At 38.6% G+C, this 20194-nt stretch overlaps 1 protein-coding gene across 1 annotated transcript in view; it reads right to left on the reverse strand.

Annotated features, from left to right (window-relative positions):
- Positions 1 to 20194, reverse strand: part of TTC3 (tetratricopeptide repeat domain 3) — a 124251-nt gene that overhangs the window by 88142 nt on the left and 15915 nt on the right. Inside the window, exons 7-13 of the mRNA XM_006886780.1 lie at positions 18096 to 18214; positions 15113 to 15216; positions 12986 to 13058; positions 6795 to 6929; positions 5894 to 5974; positions 2531 to 2643; positions 696 to 813 (exon numbers count right to left, since the gene is read on the reverse strand). Of these exons, the coding sequence (XP_006886842.1) occupies positions 696 to 813; positions 2531 to 2643; positions 5894 to 5974; positions 6795 to 6929; positions 12986 to 13058; positions 15113 to 15216; positions 18096 to 18214 (743 nt within the window). The remainder of the gene's footprint in view (positions 1 to 695; positions 814 to 2530; positions 2644 to 5893; positions 5975 to 6794; positions 6930 to 12985; positions 13059 to 15112; positions 15217 to 18095; positions 18215 to 20194) is intronic.

A 20194-nucleotide genomic window follows, 5' to 3' on the forward strand; every position in this document is an offset into this window, starting at 1 on the left:
AGAATTTTTGCCAAATTCTGCAGTTTGAAATTGACTGAACATGTAGACTATTCAGTTATGTTGCCCATTTTCCAATTGGATTACTGGGAGGGGGGGTTGGTGGCTGATTTTTAAGAGAACTTTTGTACTTCTGACCTTAGATCAAAAGTAAATTCTGAGCCCATACCAGGGTTAACTATAATGAAAGGATTACCCTAATACATAAAAAAACAGGGAAATATATGGGATTAAATTAATACTTTTCTGGTCTTTAAGCACTGTCTAAATATCTGGAGTATCTACGGTGAAACAGTTATGCTATACCTTCCCCTAAGCACAAACAATAAAGCATTAATGCTTAAGAATGTCTGCTCAGTGGGAAAAATTTCTGTGCAAGTCTCAGCGTCACCACTTCCCAACTGTTTCACCTAAGGTCATCACTTCACCTTTCTAGAGTTGTAGAACACTCTGCAAGTTGTTCCCAACAGTAACACCACCCAGTTTATAGTGCTGCTATGTGGATTAAATGTAATGATAGTTGAAAGGTACATGCCTAGAATATTAAATAAGTAAGAGTCAGCAGTTCATTAGTCTTTAGTAGGAGAAATGTATGTGGGGAAGGTAGAGAAAGAGTACTTTTATTTTCTAATACATTAATCAAAGCAAAAAGGAATTTATAGTTAGTAAGAAACAATGTGAAGAGATGAACATGTTACCTTTAGTTTCGATGGCCGAGAGTCAATAATCACATTTCTTGTGGGCCAACTTAATATACCAGGAAGATGATCAATCACATTCCTTGCTGCCTGAAAGTGTATAAGAGCTTCTGCAAAACTAAAGTCATAATTAAGAAAAAACAAAGTAGAAAGGTGTGATATGAATGCTTCCCCCCAATATTAGTTCTTTTTATTATTTTAAATTTGTTGATTAAATGGAAAAAAAATAATAGCAAAATCGGTCCTTTTTTAACAATTGGGAGCTCTGGTAGCACAGTGGGTAGGGAACTGCCTTGCCAAAAGTATACCTTGTATGGTGGTTTGAATGCATTAACCATTCCACAAAAGAAGGACAGAAAGTCTCATCCTGTGTGATTTAGTCTCTGAAAATACACTGATGATTTAGCTATGAGTCTAATTTCAACACTAAGGGGAAACCTTCTAGGTCATCCCAATCGTCCTGGCTTCCACTGTGCTACCATGCTACCTTACACCTCTATGCTTCTTTCCTAAACCTGATGACTGCCCGCTGCAGTAAACTTACATCAGAGAAGCAAGTCTTTGAAAATGACTCTAAACAACTGACCCTTACCCTTGATTATATTTTACTATTTATATTAAAGTGATTCTTAATCTCTTTGCTCTTTCTCTATCTGATCTTTAATAGACTCCAGGCTAGCCAGAGAGTAACTTCCAGGAAATTAAAACAAAAACCCCCAAAACCTTTAAAAGTCTGTAAAGGAGTCTCTGTAAGAACTCTCTACTACTGAGTTCCCAAGAGTACTGGGGGTTTCTTACAAAACTGGAAGAATCTGTTCTGGAAATGTTCTGGAAAACAACGTATTTAAATTGTACATAAATTAGTATAATAAAAATAAATGAAAAGTTAAGGATAATGAAAAGTTATAATCATCAAGCAGTTTTTTGTAAAGTTATCTACATACCTACACTACATTAAATACATAGTTCCAAACTGGAACTCAATACACATAATCCTATTTCCTAAACTCAAGAGGTAATCCTATGTCCTAAGGATTAAACACACAGACAATTTGGGGAGACACGATTAAGAAACACGAAACACTTTAGAACAGTCATATAGTAAACTTTGATCTTCAAATATAATACAAGTGCAGAGACAAAAAGGTCCCTCCATCTGTATCCATATGTGTTTGAACATATTTGCTATTGGTGGATCTCCAACTCCTGGTTAACCCCAGATCCAAGTGAACCAGTGTGACCCGCAGGGTCATTGGCTGATTCTGGAAGGAGTTCACTAGCACCTTCCTCCTAGTCTGTGCAGTGTGGCTCCACCTTCCTCCTAGTCTGTGCAGTGTGGCTCCACCTTCCTCCTAGTCTGTGCAGTGTGGCTCCACCTTCCTCCTAGTCTGTGCAGTGTGACTCTGCTGCAGCCTGTTCAGCATTACAGCAGCGCATAAGCCTCACTGACACCCAAGCGGCCCCAGATAGCAATCAAGCATATATGAATTCTTCAATTAAAAACTATCTATTAGAGATTAAAAGAACAAATTTATATCAATTATGTTGCTATTTGCAGATGATATACACTTGAAAAAGACAGTATTAAATCCTTCATGTCCAGTTATTTTATTATTGATACTCTCTTTAGAATGGGAATAACACCAGAAACTGGACTGATTTGCCTTATTTTAATAATCAATAGTGGTATTGAACTGCCATGTCTTTAAAGTAAACCCACAATTGTAACAGTGTTTCACAAAAATATATAAGTAATTTCAAAAAAGAAATGATATTATTTCTGACTTCAAATTAGTTAACAGTCCAGATTTTGAAGCAGTATAGTTGCTACTAACCTGTTCTCTTTCAAATATACACTTCCAATTCCACAGTACGCCAAACAATCAAGTCCTTCACTGGGGCATAAGGAAAGAATCCGCCTGAACTGCTTTTCAGCTTCAGCTAATTCCTTAAACAATGAGAATAATGATGATTTAGAGAAAAAGAGAAATGTTGAATACATTTATCTAAAGGCTGACGTGTGTGTGTGTGTGTGTGTGTGTGTGTGTGTGTGTACTTTTCAAGGAAAATGTGCATCCCAAATTCCTAGAGTAAAATTATAATTTTTTATTTTCATTTTCTGAACAATTATATAAATTTTGATCACATATATTTGGAGACACAGCCAAAGAACTTCTGCTGGTGAATTAAAAGTGGGAGCTAACCATTATCAGACAAGCAACTAACCGTCAATCATTTATGTACTATCACACACTGAAGCTATTGATGTGTAAATAGTAAATCCTGTACTAGCTTCCACTGAGACAATTCCAATTTATGGTGACCCCATGTGTGTCAGTGGGGAACTGAGCTCCACAGGATTCTCAGTGGCCCATGTGTCAGAGTGGAACTGGTTCCACCAGGCTCTCAATGGCTGACCTTTCAGAAGGAAACTACCAGTTCTTTCTTCTGAGATGACTCTGGGTGGACTCAAACTGCCAACTCCTCTGCTAGCAACCAAGCTCCTGCACCACCCAGGGACCCCTAACTCTCACTGTTGTGGTTAGCTGCTGTCCAGCTGACTCCAACTCATGGTGCCTCACCCAATGGGATCAAACCATTTTGATCTACACCATTATCACCAGCTGATTTCTTGGGAGCTTCTCCTTGACTATCATGGTCTGGAAGCTCTGCTGAAAACCTGACCCCCATCAAACTGACGTGCAAGCCTCCAATGACAGACAAGTGATGGATGTGCCTGAAATGCACTGGCAGAGAAGCGAACCTGAGCCTCCACAAGAAAAGCAGGAATTCTCCCACTACATTAGAAAGAAAGAAAAGAAACTACATGTGGTCTGACTACAGCATATAATAGGGTAAGCGCCACTCTGAGAAGACAGCAATGGTTCCAGCGATCCTCTCACAGCTTAGACATAGTATGTCTTAATAATAGCTCCTTTAGACTAACTTTTTTATTTACTTCACTCTTCTTTGCTCCAAATGAGCAGAGATTAATAGTTGCAAATTTGACAGACACTTGACCAAACACTGACCCCAGTCACTACTCACCGTATTAAGATGTAGAACATTGTCTCTGTAGACCATGTTATGAATGGGTGCCCGCTGTCTAGGGTCCTGACCATCCAGGCCTAACAGGCCCACATTTGATTATGGCTAAGAAGTTTTCACGATTTTGTCTCCATTTGTCCTATTATCTACCTGGATCAGATTATATGACTAATGAACCGCCTAAACTTCAGTCTCTATAATCCTGAGACAGAAGAAGTGGATGGTGTTCCATGACCACAGCTAACAGGGATTACAACAGAAGGCCCCTGACAAAGAGGGAGAGAAGTGTGAAACAAAAGTCAAAATTATAAAAAAGACCCGGCTTATAGGTCTGACAGAGGCTAATGAATCCTTGAATCTACAGCCCTTAATCACCTTTCAAGCCTGGAATTAAAATCCCTCCCCTGGTTCAACTTCTAACCAAACAGGCCTATAAGATGATCTACAGTATCAAGGAGAAACCCACTCCTTAGATCAATCACATATGATCAAAACAGCACATCTGCCCAAAGATAAAGCTCAGAAGGAAGGGAAGGTTAAGGAGGAACAGAAGGCAGAGAGGTAATGGGAAGAGTGCCATTATGCAATGAAGACTAATCAATGCCATGAAAGAGAAAGTATATGCACTGTTGAATAGAAAACAAACCTGCCCATAAACCTATACTCAAATCACAAACATAAAAAAATTGCTCTTTGGAAAAGTTTTACAGAATCTAGGGATCTTTCTGCTGATTATTCTCAACACTAGGAGCCTCTATGCTTTGAATGTGTTTTTTTTTGAGAATGGGGAGAGAAATTTAAAAGATACTCAATTGTAAGCAATACTGAGAACCTGGCTGTGGATCGGAAGAGAAATGCCACTATGAAGCAGCGCTGATATTGCTCCAGAAGCAGATGCTTTGCGGACAGTCCAAAGGGAAGGGAGCATTCCAAAAGTGTTCAGAGCAAGGAGGGTATTAGACTGAATGACGGTTTCCTTTGGGGCCCACATTTAACAAAATTCATTTAGATATATGAGCTCTACCATGTCTGTTTAACTAAATCTCACCACATTTCAGTCAATCACAAATGTAATAAGCTATTTCTTCAATGCTGATTGCAGCAAAAACACAATTAAGATATGCACTACTGTTATCTGAACATAGGAACTGGTATCAGGAAGTGCTGTCCTCAAGATATACTAAAAAATAAAACTGGACAGCCCATCTATACAGCCATTCAACATCCCATCAGGGACAAGGAAAGAAACGTGGCACAAAGCTGAGCCTCAGGTCCTGTGGAAACCAGAGACAGAGGAGCATAAAGAACACTTAGCTCCTAGTTATGCAGCAATTCAAGGTTGAATCTTCATTGAATCAAGCAAGCTTGGAGCCTAGGTTGGTGGAATGGGTACGTTACATCTGAGGCCGCTCCGGAGCCACTGCCACATTTATAGAAAACTCAAAACCAAGAGAGGACTTTATGATGCAAAAAAGTAAACACTTCAAGAGTGGAAGGAAAAAACAAGTACAATGGAAGTTGTGTGCACCGATATCTACACATTGACTGGGGGAGGCTCTGGGAAGCCTGCACCCTAGAAACCAAGCATTTGAGTATACAACACCCACAATGAGTAGATAGTAACATCTTCTGCCCTCATTGGGTCCCCCCCCCAATAAAACAGTATAACACAAAGATGAAGACTTATTTTGTTAACGTCCCTGGCCCATCCTCTAAATGCAAGCATTCTCATATTTGATGTAGAGCTAGTTTCTGTGCTAAACTCTAATGAGACAGATAAATGCACTAAACTGTACAGAGTATGTTTCAGTAGGCTTTTCAAGTCATAGGTAAGCAGCACAACGTTTGCCATGTCCTCCACCTTCATTTTTCCTTTAATATAACGTGAAATCTCTTATGATAGGCTCGCTCCTTACTTTTTATACAAACAAAAGCTGAGTTCTACTGGTTGTGTGGCATACTTTCTAAAAAGAACACAACTGAAATTTCATTAAAGCAGAAATAATTTGATCTTGGCTATTTCACATAAAATTAGAAGGAAAAACCCCCCAGAACCCACAAGGTTAGAAAATGAGCCCAAACTAAAAAACTACTGTAATCCGTACTCTAAAGGTGCACTTTGCCTTAATAAATACCTCTTCACTTCTTACCTCAGGCTTTCCTATTCCAAGCAGAGAGAGGCCAAGCCCATAGACCACTAGGACACAGTTGATCATGGTCAGGTTCTTTTGCTGTCAATAAAATGCTCCAGTTAAAAGTCTACACACTATTCCACCAAATTCGACAGAATACTAACCTTCCAGTTACCACTATTACCTTAAATAGGAGTAATAAAAATAATCAACATGACTGGCTTAAAAGGTAAAACTGAATTAGAAGGTATGTGCAGATATATAGCAAAATTATAATCAAGTACTTAAGACACTGAATCATGAGCTCTGGTGGCCTAGTGGCAAGAAGCTGCACTGTAATCCCTGAGGTATGTGGTTCGAATCCACCAGATGCTGTGCTGGAGAAGGAGGGACCTTCTCCTCCTCCTGTACCAGTCAGATCTGATTTGACGGTACACACACAAAAAATAATAAAATAAAGAAAAACTTTTAAAAAAGACACTGAATCATTGCTTCTCAGAACCTTGGAAAACCATGGTTCATAGCAGATTAATTTGTAGAATCCTACTATTTTGCATGTAAGTGGGCACTAATGATAGGTCAAGACATCTGATCTCTAATAACCCTGTGTATTTATTTGATCAAATATTTATATCTGGATGCAAAGATATGAGACTGAAGTCTGATGAAACCCATGTTTTTAACTGTACTAAGAGTCCAGGAGTGTTAATGAATACAAATGACACTACAAGGAGGGCACATAAGAATCTGTCACAAGTGAAGCATAACCGTATTTGCTTCACACACCTTGGATTAGATTCAATCCATCTCAGAAAGTTCTAAGGTCTATTAATACCATGGAATGAAAGCCTTGATTCTCTTCTACAATCACCTGAGAGGCATCTGAGCTGATAGGCAACTTACGATAGAGCAATTTTACCTTTATTTTTTGAGGATCTAAACCATTTAGCAAAAGTGTAAAGGCCTGTACAGCACAGTGACACCGCCGGTCCGATAAAGCTGTGTAGCCATCTTGCATTAGGCCTCTCAGCAATTTCATTAAAGTAACAAAATCCTGTAAAAAAGAAACTATTTCAGTATCCAGATCTATTCAACTTTACCCTAAATCTTAAGATGCTGAAGTTCATCATGTCATTGCTGTCACACGCCACTGAGCCGGATCCAAATCACAGTGACCCTAGGTATAAAATCACCAAACACTGCCCAGCACTGGGCCAGCCTCATAATCACTGTGTCTGAGTCTGCAGATGTAGCTACTGTGACAGCCTTCCTCTTCTGTTCCAACCCTCTAGCAAGCATGAGGGTTGAGTGCCTCCTGATAACTTGTCCAGAGCACGTGAGGTTAGGGCTAAATCATTCTCTTTCTAAAGAGCACTTTGGTTCTACCTCTTCCAAGACAGACTTGTTCTTCTGGCATATTAAAAATCCTCCATTCTCCATCAGTACCATAATTCAAAGGCATGACTTCTTTAGTCTTCCTTATTCATTGTGGTGCTTTCAAAATGACATGAGGCAACAGCTAAAGAACACAGCTTGAGTCAGGTATATCTTAGTCCCCTAAATGGTATCGTCACTACTAAACACTTTTAAGAAGTCTTTTGCAACAAATTTGTCCTATGCAGTTCATCATTTGATCTCCTGACTGCTGCTTCCACAGGTGTTGACTGTAGATCCAAGTAAAATGCAATCTTTGACTTCAATCTTTTTGCCATTAATCACAATGCTGATTTAGGGTCCAATTGTTAGGATTTGGGGTTTCTTTATACTGAAGTATAATTCAAACTGAAAGCTATACTCTTTGATCTTCCTCAGTAAGTGCTTCAAATCCCCTTCACTTTCAGCAATACCCATCTGGGTATTAAAAAGTCTTCCTCTAATCATCTCTGATTATTTGCTTATTATACAGATTCAACAGATATTAAGTATACATCTGTTGCACCTCTTTCCCAATTTTAAACTACACAGTATCTCCCTGGTTCTGCTCAAACAATTGATACATAACCATAATTATGTTGGCCATTTAAAAACACACTCAAACTCAAAGGTTCAGCTCACAGCAATCCTCCACAGGTTTCTGAGGCTATAAAACATAACGGAAGGAGACTGCCCATCCTTCTGCCTCAAAGCTGCTGGTGGATTCGAACCACAACCTTGGGTTCACAGTGTAACATATTATGGACTCTGCCGCTAGAACTCCTGAGTGTACCGGAGTGGCAATGTGTGATAACCGATAATAAAATGCTCAATGCCTGAACGACCCTTTTAATGAATTATATTCCTTTCTTAATTCTAAAGTGAAAATAAGAAAGTCCGGTTGTCCCCATTTTGATTCCCACTGATGCCTCTATTTCACTTGGCAAAAAAGGATAGCTTGTGTCACATTACAGAGTAAAAGCTTTGCTTATTTTTCCAGACTAAATAGATAATATTTTGACATTTTAATAGCAGATAATGGGAACATTTGTCACCATTTAGGCAAGCAAATTGTTTGGCTGAGACTTGTTCAATTAGGTACTTCAAAACAAATAGGCAATTAACTGATCATTATCCATTTTAACAACTGCCATCCTACCCAGAGGAGCCCTGGCAATGCAGTAGTTAAAACGCTTTGGCTGTTATCATTACAGTCAACATTTCTTTTTTTTCCAAGTTCATAAAGAACTTGGATTTCCATTCATTCATTCATTGTTGCACATTTTCCTCCCTGCCCCCCCACTCCAGTCGCTTTTTTACTTTGGGAAAAAAGCTCTTTCATTGTTACACAGTCCTCCGCCCCTAGACACTCTACTATACAGCTCTTATAAAATCAACATTTCAAACCCACCAGCCACTCCATGGGCGAAAGATGGGACAGTTGCTTTCCACAAAGATTTCCAGCCTTGGGAACTCTAAGTGGCAGTTCCACTCTGCAGTACAAGACTGTCTTCATGCTATGAACTTGAATCCACACAACAGTGTGTTGGGTTTGGTTTGGTTTTGTCTCCAATAAACCTTAATTCTAAACAGAGAATGGCAGTTTCAGTCTTTACTGACATGCATAACATGTAACTGAATATGATTGAATACAAATGTCTGGAGAGATGCCAGTTGGTTAAAAATTAAAGAACACAGGAACTAAAAACAAAATCAAAACTGCTGCAATATACCCTGAAATAAAGTGGAAGACAATATACTTTGCAACTTGAACACAGGGTGGGCACATGTATGTAATTTGAATTCAGATTTCAGTTGCATCGTTTTGGGGTTTTAATTAGTTTAAAGTTGCATCACTGGGCTGAGTTTTGCTCCACACTCACTAATGGCTATAATCTCTGAAGTTTCACCACTCCCTATGGTACAAGGAAGCCTAGTCATTTTTATGTTTTTGGATGTGTTCCTTCTATATTTTCTGAGATTTCCCCCATAGTTTCTGCCCACTCTGTCAAGGATCTGCTGCTGCTGTCCCTCTTAGAGAACTCAGCAGAATACCTGGGTCCCCTCTAGCTCTTCTGCTCTGAGGTTAGTCCTTTGGACTAAATGTTTCTATGTATCTTTGCTTTAATTCCTTAATTTTTTGTTACAAATGAGGAGAGATCAATAGCTGCACCTCAGCTAAACACTCACACTTTCAAGAACCCAGTGAAATGCACCAAGGTGAATGATGTTTTGACATCCCAAAGATTACGGTCCTGGACTTTGGGATCCATTTTTTCCAACATGCTTTCATAAGCATGTTTTATACTTACAAGTATAAAACTTGTATTTATGCATAGAGTTTCAGGCAACATTAAGCAGCTTACATAACTGTGGTCCTGTTGGCCCTAATATATATAATGCTTTAGTACCCTAGCTTTAAGTGGCCAAAAGTTCCATAGAGATTAAAGGCAAGATAAGAATTTAAGGCTAGCTATCCAAACTCCCAGTTTCACACCTGCATACCTTCAATGGGGCAGAAGATGAGGGTGTGGTGTAAAATGCTCACTGTTCCTAATAAGATCCAAAAGGAGATCTCACTGCACAAAGCACAAAAGGAAGAAGTTTGGTTATAAAAGAGCCCTGTGAGTTTCCATTCAATTACTCAAAATCTAAGAGAACTTCCCCTAGTACAGGCACTGAGAAAGAAGTACTCCTAACAATGAGTTATTCTACTATCTAAAAACCTGAATTATAGCCACAGTTACATTATTGAGATATGGATTTAAATATGGATTTTGAATATGGATTTGAATGGTGTGTTATCCCTAAAAGTTATTTCATTCTGACATTTGTATTGTAGAAAGCTGATCTTGTTTCCCTGGAAAATAGTTCCCTCACACAACATAAGTTCCAAAGATTCTGTGAGAGCAGAATGGACCCTGTCTACTGAAAACCCACCCAACTCCTACAGCTGTCAGGCCTCAAAAAAATACATCCAAAGAATAAATGAAGGTTCATCAATAACCATCATTCTTTATTAAAATACTTTTTATATCTTCAAAGACTATATTTTCTATGTAACTCCTTCATGGTATGTTTTGGTTTGTTGTTTTTTCTTAATTTTTATCTGTTATTGCTATGTGCCACTGAGTCGCTTTCGACTCATATTGATCCTATGTACAACAGCACTAAACTCTGCTCTGTCCTGTGCCAATCACACTGTCTCCAATACACCCATCCCGATTACCCCAGTCACTGAATCAATTCACCTCATAGAGGGCCTTTGCCTCCTATGCTGTCCCTCCACCCTCCTAAAGCATGATGTCCCTCTCCAAGGATCGGTCCCTCCTTACAACATGTTCAAAGTATGTCTGACAAAGCCTCAGAATCCTTGCCTCCAAGGAGCAACCCGGGTTAACCCTCTGTAGGACAAATCTGTTTGTTTTATAAGCAGTCCATGGTACATTCAATACTCATCTCCAGCACCACAGCTCAAAGGCATCAACTCTCCTTCTATCCTCCCTAGTCACTGTTCAACTCTCTGACGCATAACAAGTGATTGCAAAGACCATGGACTGTATCAGACTCACCTTAAGTCTCCAGAGAGACACCACTGCTCTTCAGTACTTTGGAGAGGTCCCTAACAGCAGACTTTCCCATTACATCTTTTCATTTCCTGGCTGCTGGCCCCAATGGTGTTGACTGTGGAGCCAAGCAAACTAAAGCTGTGAACAATCTCAATCTCTTCACCCTCCATCCTGATGCTGCCAATTGGTCCAGTGGTGAGAATCTTTGTCTTCTTGATATTGAGCCTTAATCCATAATGAAGGCTGCAGTTCTTGACGGTCTGCAGCACGTGTTTCAGGTCCTCCTCAGTATCAGCAAGCAGGGTTGTGTCATCTGCATACTGCAGACTGTTGATTGATCTTCCACCAATCCTGACCCCACATTTCTCCTCATACAGCCCAGCCTCTCGGATAATCTGTTCTGCATACAGGTTGAAAAGGTATGGAGACAGGACACATCCCTGGCGTACACCCTTCCCAATTTTGAACCATGCAGTGTTTCCTTGTTCTGTTCTAACGACTGCCTCCTGGTCCAAGTATAGGTTTCGTATTTTAAAATCATTTAATCACACCGTAACTTCTGGTGCATGCTGCAGCTCAAGCTACTCATATCTTCTCTTCTGGCAGGAACTAAAAATAGAAACTTTCCAAGATTGAAAAGCAAACATTCAGAAATTTATCTTTTCCTCTCATTCTGTTCCCTTTACATATATTCAAATAATATAGAAATGTCTTTTTTCCTTTCAAGGCTAATTCCACCAACAATAACTCAAGTGGAAATCCACAATAAAAGCAACTCAAGTGCCTGAAAATCACTGCAAATTTATGAAAGCTTCCATCACTGCTCCCATCAAAGTCAGCAAACAAATATGGGGGTTCACTGGAACCTACAGCCTGCAATCCCCAAGCAGCCTGAATCTGGTCCCTACAGGCTCTCCTACCTAAAGGGCTACTGCTGGGGTCGAGGTAGGGTCCAGTCTGTGCCATTCAGTCCACTCTGGGCCAGTGACAAGGTAGGAGACCTCCATGAGCCTAGAGCGGACCACAAGCCACAGGACCCAAAAGGTAGGACTCATGATCTTAGCAGCAAACCTGGTTCCAGAACTGGGCGAAAGTCCTTCCAGTTTTTAAAGTCAATAAGATAAATATAATAAAACATTGTCTAAAAACCTCTAACAGAACTCCATTAGATGTCATCAAGTGGATTCCAACTCACAGTGTCCTTGTGTGACAGATTAGAACTGCTGCACAGAGGACCTGGACTGTATCTTTTATAGAAGCAGATAGCCACGTCTTTCTCCTACGTAGCCACTGGGTGGCCTGGAACAGTTAACCTTTTGACTAGTTCAGCTTAGAGTTATGGTACTGCGCCAGCAGGGCTCCTCTATTCTTATGCAAATGGGCATAATAAACCAGTTTCAGCAAATATTAAGAAACATGTTTTATTTCAAACATTCTTTGTGGAATTTCTACTATATAAACCCAAAAATGAGCTGAATTTAAAACCTACTTATGTGCCTTCAAATAATAATTTCAAGCTAATGCATACCTTCTGTCACTAAATATCACAGAACAAACTTTATACATAGTCTGATTAATGTAAAATCTTTTTAGGATAAAAAGTTTTAATTTTCATAATGTCACAGGTGTGATGAAATTATTTACAAAATTAAAAATCATTAAATTCAAATTTAATATCAGTGTTAAATCTTTAAGAAATAAACAATTTGCAATCTTAACCATGAGCTAAACTTCTGGGTAAAATAATTATGAAGTTACTATTTAAATTAGTGGTACTATACTCATTGCCAACGAATCAGAACCAATTCAGAGCTGACCCTTATGTGTTTCTTAAGTAGTAAATCACACTGACAAGAGATTGCCCAAATTTTCTCCTTTGAGTTGCTGATGTATTTGAACCACCAGAGGCACAGCCCTTGGATACACAGTGCAAATCCCTACATACAACGTCACCAGAGGTATCTAAATTAGTGATAGTTCATTTATGTGTAATCACGTATTTTAGTCCATTATTAAAATAACAATAATTTTAAAATCTTAAGAGAGGTTTATGAAAAATTAAGTCATATGAAAAAAGGCTTTGTTCAAGGAGTGTACCTTTTCCATGGGAAAATTCCTTTCCCATTACCTGATGTGCAGCTCTGGTAGATTTAGAAAACTGTCTCTCCAAGATGTTTTTCAAATTTATTGTCACGTGGGAACTAAAATAAAAAAGGAAAATGCTCATTTTGGATTCATTTTAAAACAAAATGGTCTTACATAAATGAAACAAATACATTTACTGAAAAGGTCATTTTAAACACTAAGTAGCATGTTATATAATTTCTTGAATAGAAACAATCTTCCTAAATTAATCTCTAAATTAATGCAATCTCTATAAGAAATACCTGTAAAATTAAGGGGTGGTGGGGTTGGGAGAAAAACCAAGTGAGTGGATTCTAAAGATGCTTTAGGAAAAATGAAAAATTTGGAAGAATTTTAACTAATTATCAAAAGTTATTACATTCTCTAGTTCCCTGTAACAATAGTCCTGAAGAGAAATGTGTCAATAAACTTACAAAAGATCTCTGATCTCACAGGAAAATTTATAATAAAATATAACTATTTATTTTGGTGGCAAATTGGTGGGAGATGCTTGGAAAAAAAAAGCTGTCAGTAAGTCTGACTTAATGTTAGTGAAGATAAGGGAGCTTCAGGCTCTAACTGGAGTGTGAACAATGTCACCTTTCGAGGAAGACCACTTGGCAACTGCATATCCCCTTTGACACAGCAATTTATCCCAGAAATTCCTTCTTCCAATACATATGGATAAGAATACAAAGATATAAGTGCAAGAACATTTGCTGAAGGATTCTTTCACTTATCAGAAGGAAAGGGAAGGAAAAATAAAAAGACTACATTTACAACAAGGATTTATTGTTGTTGTTGTTGTTAAGTGCCATCGAGTCGCAGGCGACTCATAGCGACCCTATGAAGGAGAGTCCTCGACGCTTGAGTGCCTTTCATCCTCTCTCCAGACAACAAGGGTGGGTTGGTAAAACAGTGCAATACATCTATACACACATCTGCCACCAGGACAATAAAGTATATTATACAGGAAAGCAAGCTGTAGGCAAGAGTAGTTCTAATAATAGTGAAAATGACAGTGAAGTATGTCCCAGCGCTCTAAGTGATTTATGTGGCTATCTGATTTAATTGTGAAATAAGTCCCCTATGTAGACATCATCTAAGATGGAGTCTTTATTTTAAAAACCTACATATTAGAAAAATAGATTTATTTAACAAAGTAAAATGAAAACTGTACATTCAAAGATTGCTCCTATATTGGATTTTAATTTTTTTTGTAAAGGTTGAGGTGAGAGAAGAAAGATTCAAAATGTTTCTTCCAAATAAGAGAATAACTAATATACTATTCATTTACTCTACATTCATTTTTGTAGCAGCATCACAATAAAGTTATTTTTAAAAATAGCTAGCAGTTTAGTTATTTAGGGCTCTCTTAATTCTCTGACACTTAAATCATTCTCTGTATATTTATCACATATGTAATTATCCTGAACAAATGAGTATTGACAACTGAAATAACTGTGGTAAAACATGGCTTTGAAGCTTCTCCAACACCAATAAGCTTCATGAAATTCTCTGTTTCAAAATTTAAAATTTCACATTTTTATCCACTTGAACCTCTGCAGGCAGTGAAGGATTAACTATCCAGAAGCAGCAATATCTCCTACATTTGAGAGAGAGGAAGTTTAGTTGAACTAACTAAGTGGTTGCATTAATAAATACTTTCATTGAGTAATAAATAGGCAAAGGGTTTCTGATTGCACATCTACACCTGTGTATGCACAGTAGGTTCTCAGCTGTCTAAGAAATTATTAGGGCTGAATTCCCAGAGGAGGGCACTGGAAGGCGTGCTGAAATAGAACCGAAATAAAAGGTGAGTTGACACTGAGGCTTTATTTTCATCAGTTGCCTCTCTATTTTTTTCTTTTACAAGGATGTACTTTAAAATACGTTAAATTTAAAAATTATAAATTTCTTATTCTAAAACCTTGAGAATTCAATTTATTACCCAGGACTAAAAGCCCATTATGGGGAACGAAATCCTGCCCCAAAGATATGTCTTTGATATTTGAAAGAGGTTTTAGTGCTTATCTTAACACATATATGGAAAGGTGGTTAATACTTGCAAAAGTTATTTTTTTCCCTTTCTTTTTACTAGGAAGAGGCACATCACAACGAAAACAAAGACGTTAGGGAAAAAACATACGCCTCTGCTGTGGCACTGTTTCTTGACCTGCGCCTTCCTCCCCGTCTTGAAGGCTTACCTGTGGGGAGGGGTGGGAAGGGAGAAAATTGTGGCAATGAATGAATGGAAATCCAAAACCTCTGTAAAAATAAAAATAAAATAAAAAATAAACAAAACAAAAAAAAGTATGATAATGAGATTCAAAGAGAAAAACCACAAGCTTGAGAGAAATACAGCAAAAAATATGTACACTGGAATAGGAAAGCAATATTGTATCTGGGTATCTAAGGTTTATCATTCTAAATGTTTTTTCCTAGTCAATTATTAACTGTTTCTTCTGTGCTGGAGGTATTTACTGTATTAAGGAGAGAGGATGAGAATTGGATAGAAGCTCCTCTCTACTAGAGATTTATATAAGCTCATGGGACATGAGGTAGGTTGCTTTTTTGGGACACTTACTCCCCTAGCACAAAGCATCCATCTGCACAGCAACTGGCAGTCTGTAGGATCCACCACTCATCAGACCCCTTAACACTGGCACCCAGTCACCATCCAGCTATGCCACAACTGACAGGATCCTGGCCCACTGCTCACCGGTTTGTGAAAAACCAGCCTGCATCTCCATAGTCAACTGAGTCATTCCCCTGACAAGTCTGAGTCTCTGGGAGACCTTCTAGTGAACCACCAAACTGAAGGCCCAGAAAGAAGCTACAGGACTGAACAGAGGAGGAACTGGTGATGCAGGAAATCAGGGACTTACACAGCAAGCCAAACATTTGGGACAATATTGGCATGATAATTCTTACAACTGGTCTGCTACTAATCTTATCAGAACAATTATAAAAACACGGTGAGTGCAACAACAAATGGGTAAACCATGAAAGAAACTAGTAATACTTTTAAGTTTGTGCTATAAATGATTAACAGTAAAAAATTCTAATACTAGTAAGAAATGCAGAGTTAAGGCCATAACTCCTCAGCTTCTAATTCAGATGAGAGAAAAGACATTTCAGTAACTAAACTATAAACATAAAGAAGAGAACACTGTGCTGTGATTATTAATTACATAACCTCTGAGAGGCTCAAACAGTTAAGCACTGGACTACTACTAGCCTAGAGATGGTGGTTCAAGCCCACCTTGATGATCCTTGTTAAGACAGCATGGGCAATCTGCTTCTGAAAGACCACAGCCTTGAACAATTACAAAGCAGGTCTTCTCTACACATACGGGGTTACAATAAGGAAGAAAGCTTTTAAGGTTTTCATTTATGTTCTGGGTTATCCCATCTGCTACATGTTTTTGGTGATTTATCTTTCTAAAATGGAGTAGGGGCTTTCTTGCCTTTTAAAATTTCATTTTGAGGGGAAACAAATAAAGAAAAAAGTTTAAAAAGTTTCCTTCCAAAATCAAATCCATGAGCCAATTCTGACACATGGTGTCATTCCACCAGATTTCTAATACTGTACATCTTTACAGAAAAACCATCTTTCGCCTTGAAGCGGTTGCTAGATAGAACCACCAGCCTTTTAGTTATAATGGGCCTCCTTAGGGAGGGTCAATAATGAACAAAAGGTTGACAAAAACTGTCATAAGATTAAAAAAAAACTGTCATAAGGTAAATTAGGGAGCAAAGGAGATCATGTATTTTGGTCTTCCATTATTTTATTTCATTCCAAAATGAAATCTAATACATACATTTCAAATAAATATTCTATATTTTCTTAACACAGAAGTACTCTGAGTAAACAGTGCACTGTCAAATATAAGTGAGGCTATGTAAACACCAGCACACGTAAGTTTAGGCTACACTACATTAACTTTGTGAGCAATTTACTGCAGAAAATAAAACTTACTAGGTGGTGGCAGTTGATATTCATAAAACTCCTTTTTCTCCTCCTCCAGATCATACCCCCTTAGAGTGGGACCTGCACACTGCCCATAAGAGTGAAACTAGATTGGAGGGGAACAAGAAATACAACAATGGAGAGAGAATTCACGAAATACCTAAGTGTTAGCAATCAGAACAGGTCAGAATTTATCTAAGCCCTTCAACAAACTGTGTAATCTTAAATGAATAAATGTCCAAAATGGCAAATATTCGAAAAGTATGATACAATGACAAGTTCTTAAATTATAAATTCTATTTCTAATCCACAGCGGTGACATGATGCCTGACATTGTGGTTTTTCAGTAAGTGTATGTACTTAATTAACACTATCGAATTTTTCCTATTTCTTCTTCTTGAATATAGTTTCTTGAAGACTCAAAAAAATTTCAATGAAAGGACCACATGGGTAGTCAGAAACATTCCCTTTGATGTCAACCATCAAACCAAATTCCCTGTCATCCTTTCTCTCTTCAAGTACTACAAAAACCATAAATGTGATAACTGGTGATACTTGCTGAGTATAAATACCCAGCGGAAACCCAAGCTATAGATCATCTGGGAAACTCTATCACAGAACAAGGCCACACAGATAGTTAAGTGTTCTGAAAAACACATCAGTTGGACACGAAATCAATCACTTTTGTTCACAGAACCAGGGGCTGCAGAAATCTCCTATGCAGGAAAGATGGGGTTCTCCAGCACCAAGCCACTTGCAAAATAGAAAAGGGAGTAAAAGAAAAACAAAAACAAGGCACTGCCATGGCTTCCAGACTCCTCTGAGGCTGTCTAGTTGAGGAACCACATAAACAGAGGCCATGCAAGGTGGACAGTCTATTTGAGAGGATAAAGTTTAGGAAAAAAAGCATTTTTAAAATACATTAATGTGACATCAAAACAAATTCTGTGACTCTGCAATACTATGTGATTATAAGAGGTAGCTGGATTATTTACTTTAAAGAATCATTCTCTTGATGTCAATTGTCAAAAAGGAATTTATAGTACCCATTTAGTATTTCATTTCCAGTATTAGATAAAATACTGTAAAAATATTTAAGTATCTATACATGAAATAATTTTTATTTTTTTACTGAGCTTACCTTCCTAGTCCTTTTACCACCACATGCCATTTCATAAGTAGTTTGTGTGCAGCCTTTTGTAGTGTCCACAAAATTAAGTGAAGTAGTGAATGTTACCGATAAAGACACAGATTGTCTAGGAGAGGAGAAAGGAATAACCATTTAATACTTCACTGGAACTAATATCTGACCCTCCAGTGGTTTTTTTAGAGGCTATAATTGCACAGGCAACTGTAACTGCCTATCTTTCTACCACAGAGGAACTGGTGGATTCAAACCACCAGCCTCTGGGTTAGCAGTGCAACTCTCTATCTGTTAGGCCATCAGAGCTCCTGAAAACTTCACTTAAGGGCACTGAAATTTGAATTTCATATCATTTCCACATGATATTGTCATGCAATGTATGGGAATGATCTTAAGAAATAGAACATGAATGAAAAGAAACCACATAAATAAAATAGGCTGCCTTCTTGGGGAATCTATGCTCTGGCTGCAGTGCTCATCAGCACCACCAAAGATAATTTCAAACTTTAAAAGAGGTGGGCACAGGCTGGAGAGATCCCCACCAGGCTCAATGTGAGAACTGAGAGAGCACATGAGAACTGAAAAGGTGGCTGGCTAGAGGTAAGGCCCTGCCCCCTTCAGCCCCACACCAGAGAGAGAAAGCTCAGCTGCCTTCAGGGAAAGGGTGGTCTCTGGCTACTGTGCTCATCAACACCACCAAGGACAATTCCAAACCTTGGAAGAGGCAGGCAGCAGTCAAGTAAGTTTCCTACAAGGCTGCATTGCAATCCAAAGAGATGCTGAAGGACCTTAGGAAAGAGGAGTGCTCTCACTTCACAGACCCAGATAGGACTCTTGGCAGTGAGTAGCCTTCCCCCATAAAGGGAATGCGTTTGTTTTTTTTTAATTTCCATTCATTCATTGTTGATCTTTTCTCCCCTCCCAACCCCCCGCCGCCCAGCACACTACCCTTTTAGAAAAGTGAAAGAAAAATTCTTTCATTGTTTTACAAACCCTCCCCTAGGTCCACTCCACTATGCAGCCTTCGCTCTGGACTCCCGTCATGACAAAAATATCTAATCACATATCCCTTTTAAGCAGTTTTCTCCCTCATCTGTTTCAATGCACTATACATTACTGAACCCATCTTTCTCAGTCTACCCCCAATCCCGATGTCAGTCCTGTTTTACAACAGTGGCACTATGCAGTATTTGTCCTTTTGTGACTAAGATACTTCATTCAGAACAATGTCCTCCAGGGTCCCCATTTTAAATAATATTGCATGAGTTCTTTGTTTTTTAATGCAGCGTAGTATTCCAATGTGTGTATATACCACAGCTTCTCTATCCATTCGATTGTTGATGGGCATTTAGGTTGTTTCCAACTCCTTGCTATTGTGAACAAAGCCGCAATAAATATACCTGCTTGGATGTCAGTTATGGTCTCTTTGGGGGATATTCCCAGTAGTGGAATTGCTGAGTCAAATGGTATCTCTATTTGCAACTTTTTGAGAAAGCGCCATACCGCCTTCCACAGTTCTGTTTCCTCATTTGGTAGGTTTTGTTTCCTTGTCAAGTATCAGCTGACCATAGATGGGTTAATTTCTGGGTTCTCAATTCTCTTCCATTGGTCTATGTGCCTGTCAAGAACAAACTTAACTTATTTTAATGCCAAGCAGGAAAAAAAACCCCTCAGCTACAATTTGTTTAGTCTTGAACACACTTTGGTTTATATCTTGGCTATTTCTAAAACAAAATATCTTGATTTTTATAAGACAGCATGAGGCTGAAGTTAAATCTTTCTAAGTCAGAGACAAAAGGACCAGACTCTTTTTGTCCCTGCTCTCCGCTGCCAGCACTCTCCAAGCCACAGCCACCTCAGGAAACATCTCACTCTTTTCTCCCATAGGTTTGGGCTATTCAGATTAGGGGGGAAAGTAAATGATGCAGCAAAACACTTGGTAAAATCAATCTGACAATTCAGTCATCTGATCTTCAAAGTAAACACCAAGTTGCTACTGCTCCTCTCTCTCCAAGTTTGTTGTTGTTGTTGTTAAGTGGCCTCAAGTCATAGGCAACTCATAGAAACCTTAGGAGCAAAAGACCTGGACACTTATA

This window comes from Elephantulus edwardii, unplaced genomic scaffold (assembly GCF_000299155.1).
Source record: "Elephantulus edwardii isolate Elephantulus edwardi_28Jun2011 unplaced genomic scaffold, EleEdw1.0 scaffold00051, whole genome shotgun sequence".
NCBI lineage: Eukaryota > Metazoa > Chordata > Mammalia > Macroscelidea > Macroscelididae > Elephantulus > Elephantulus edwardii.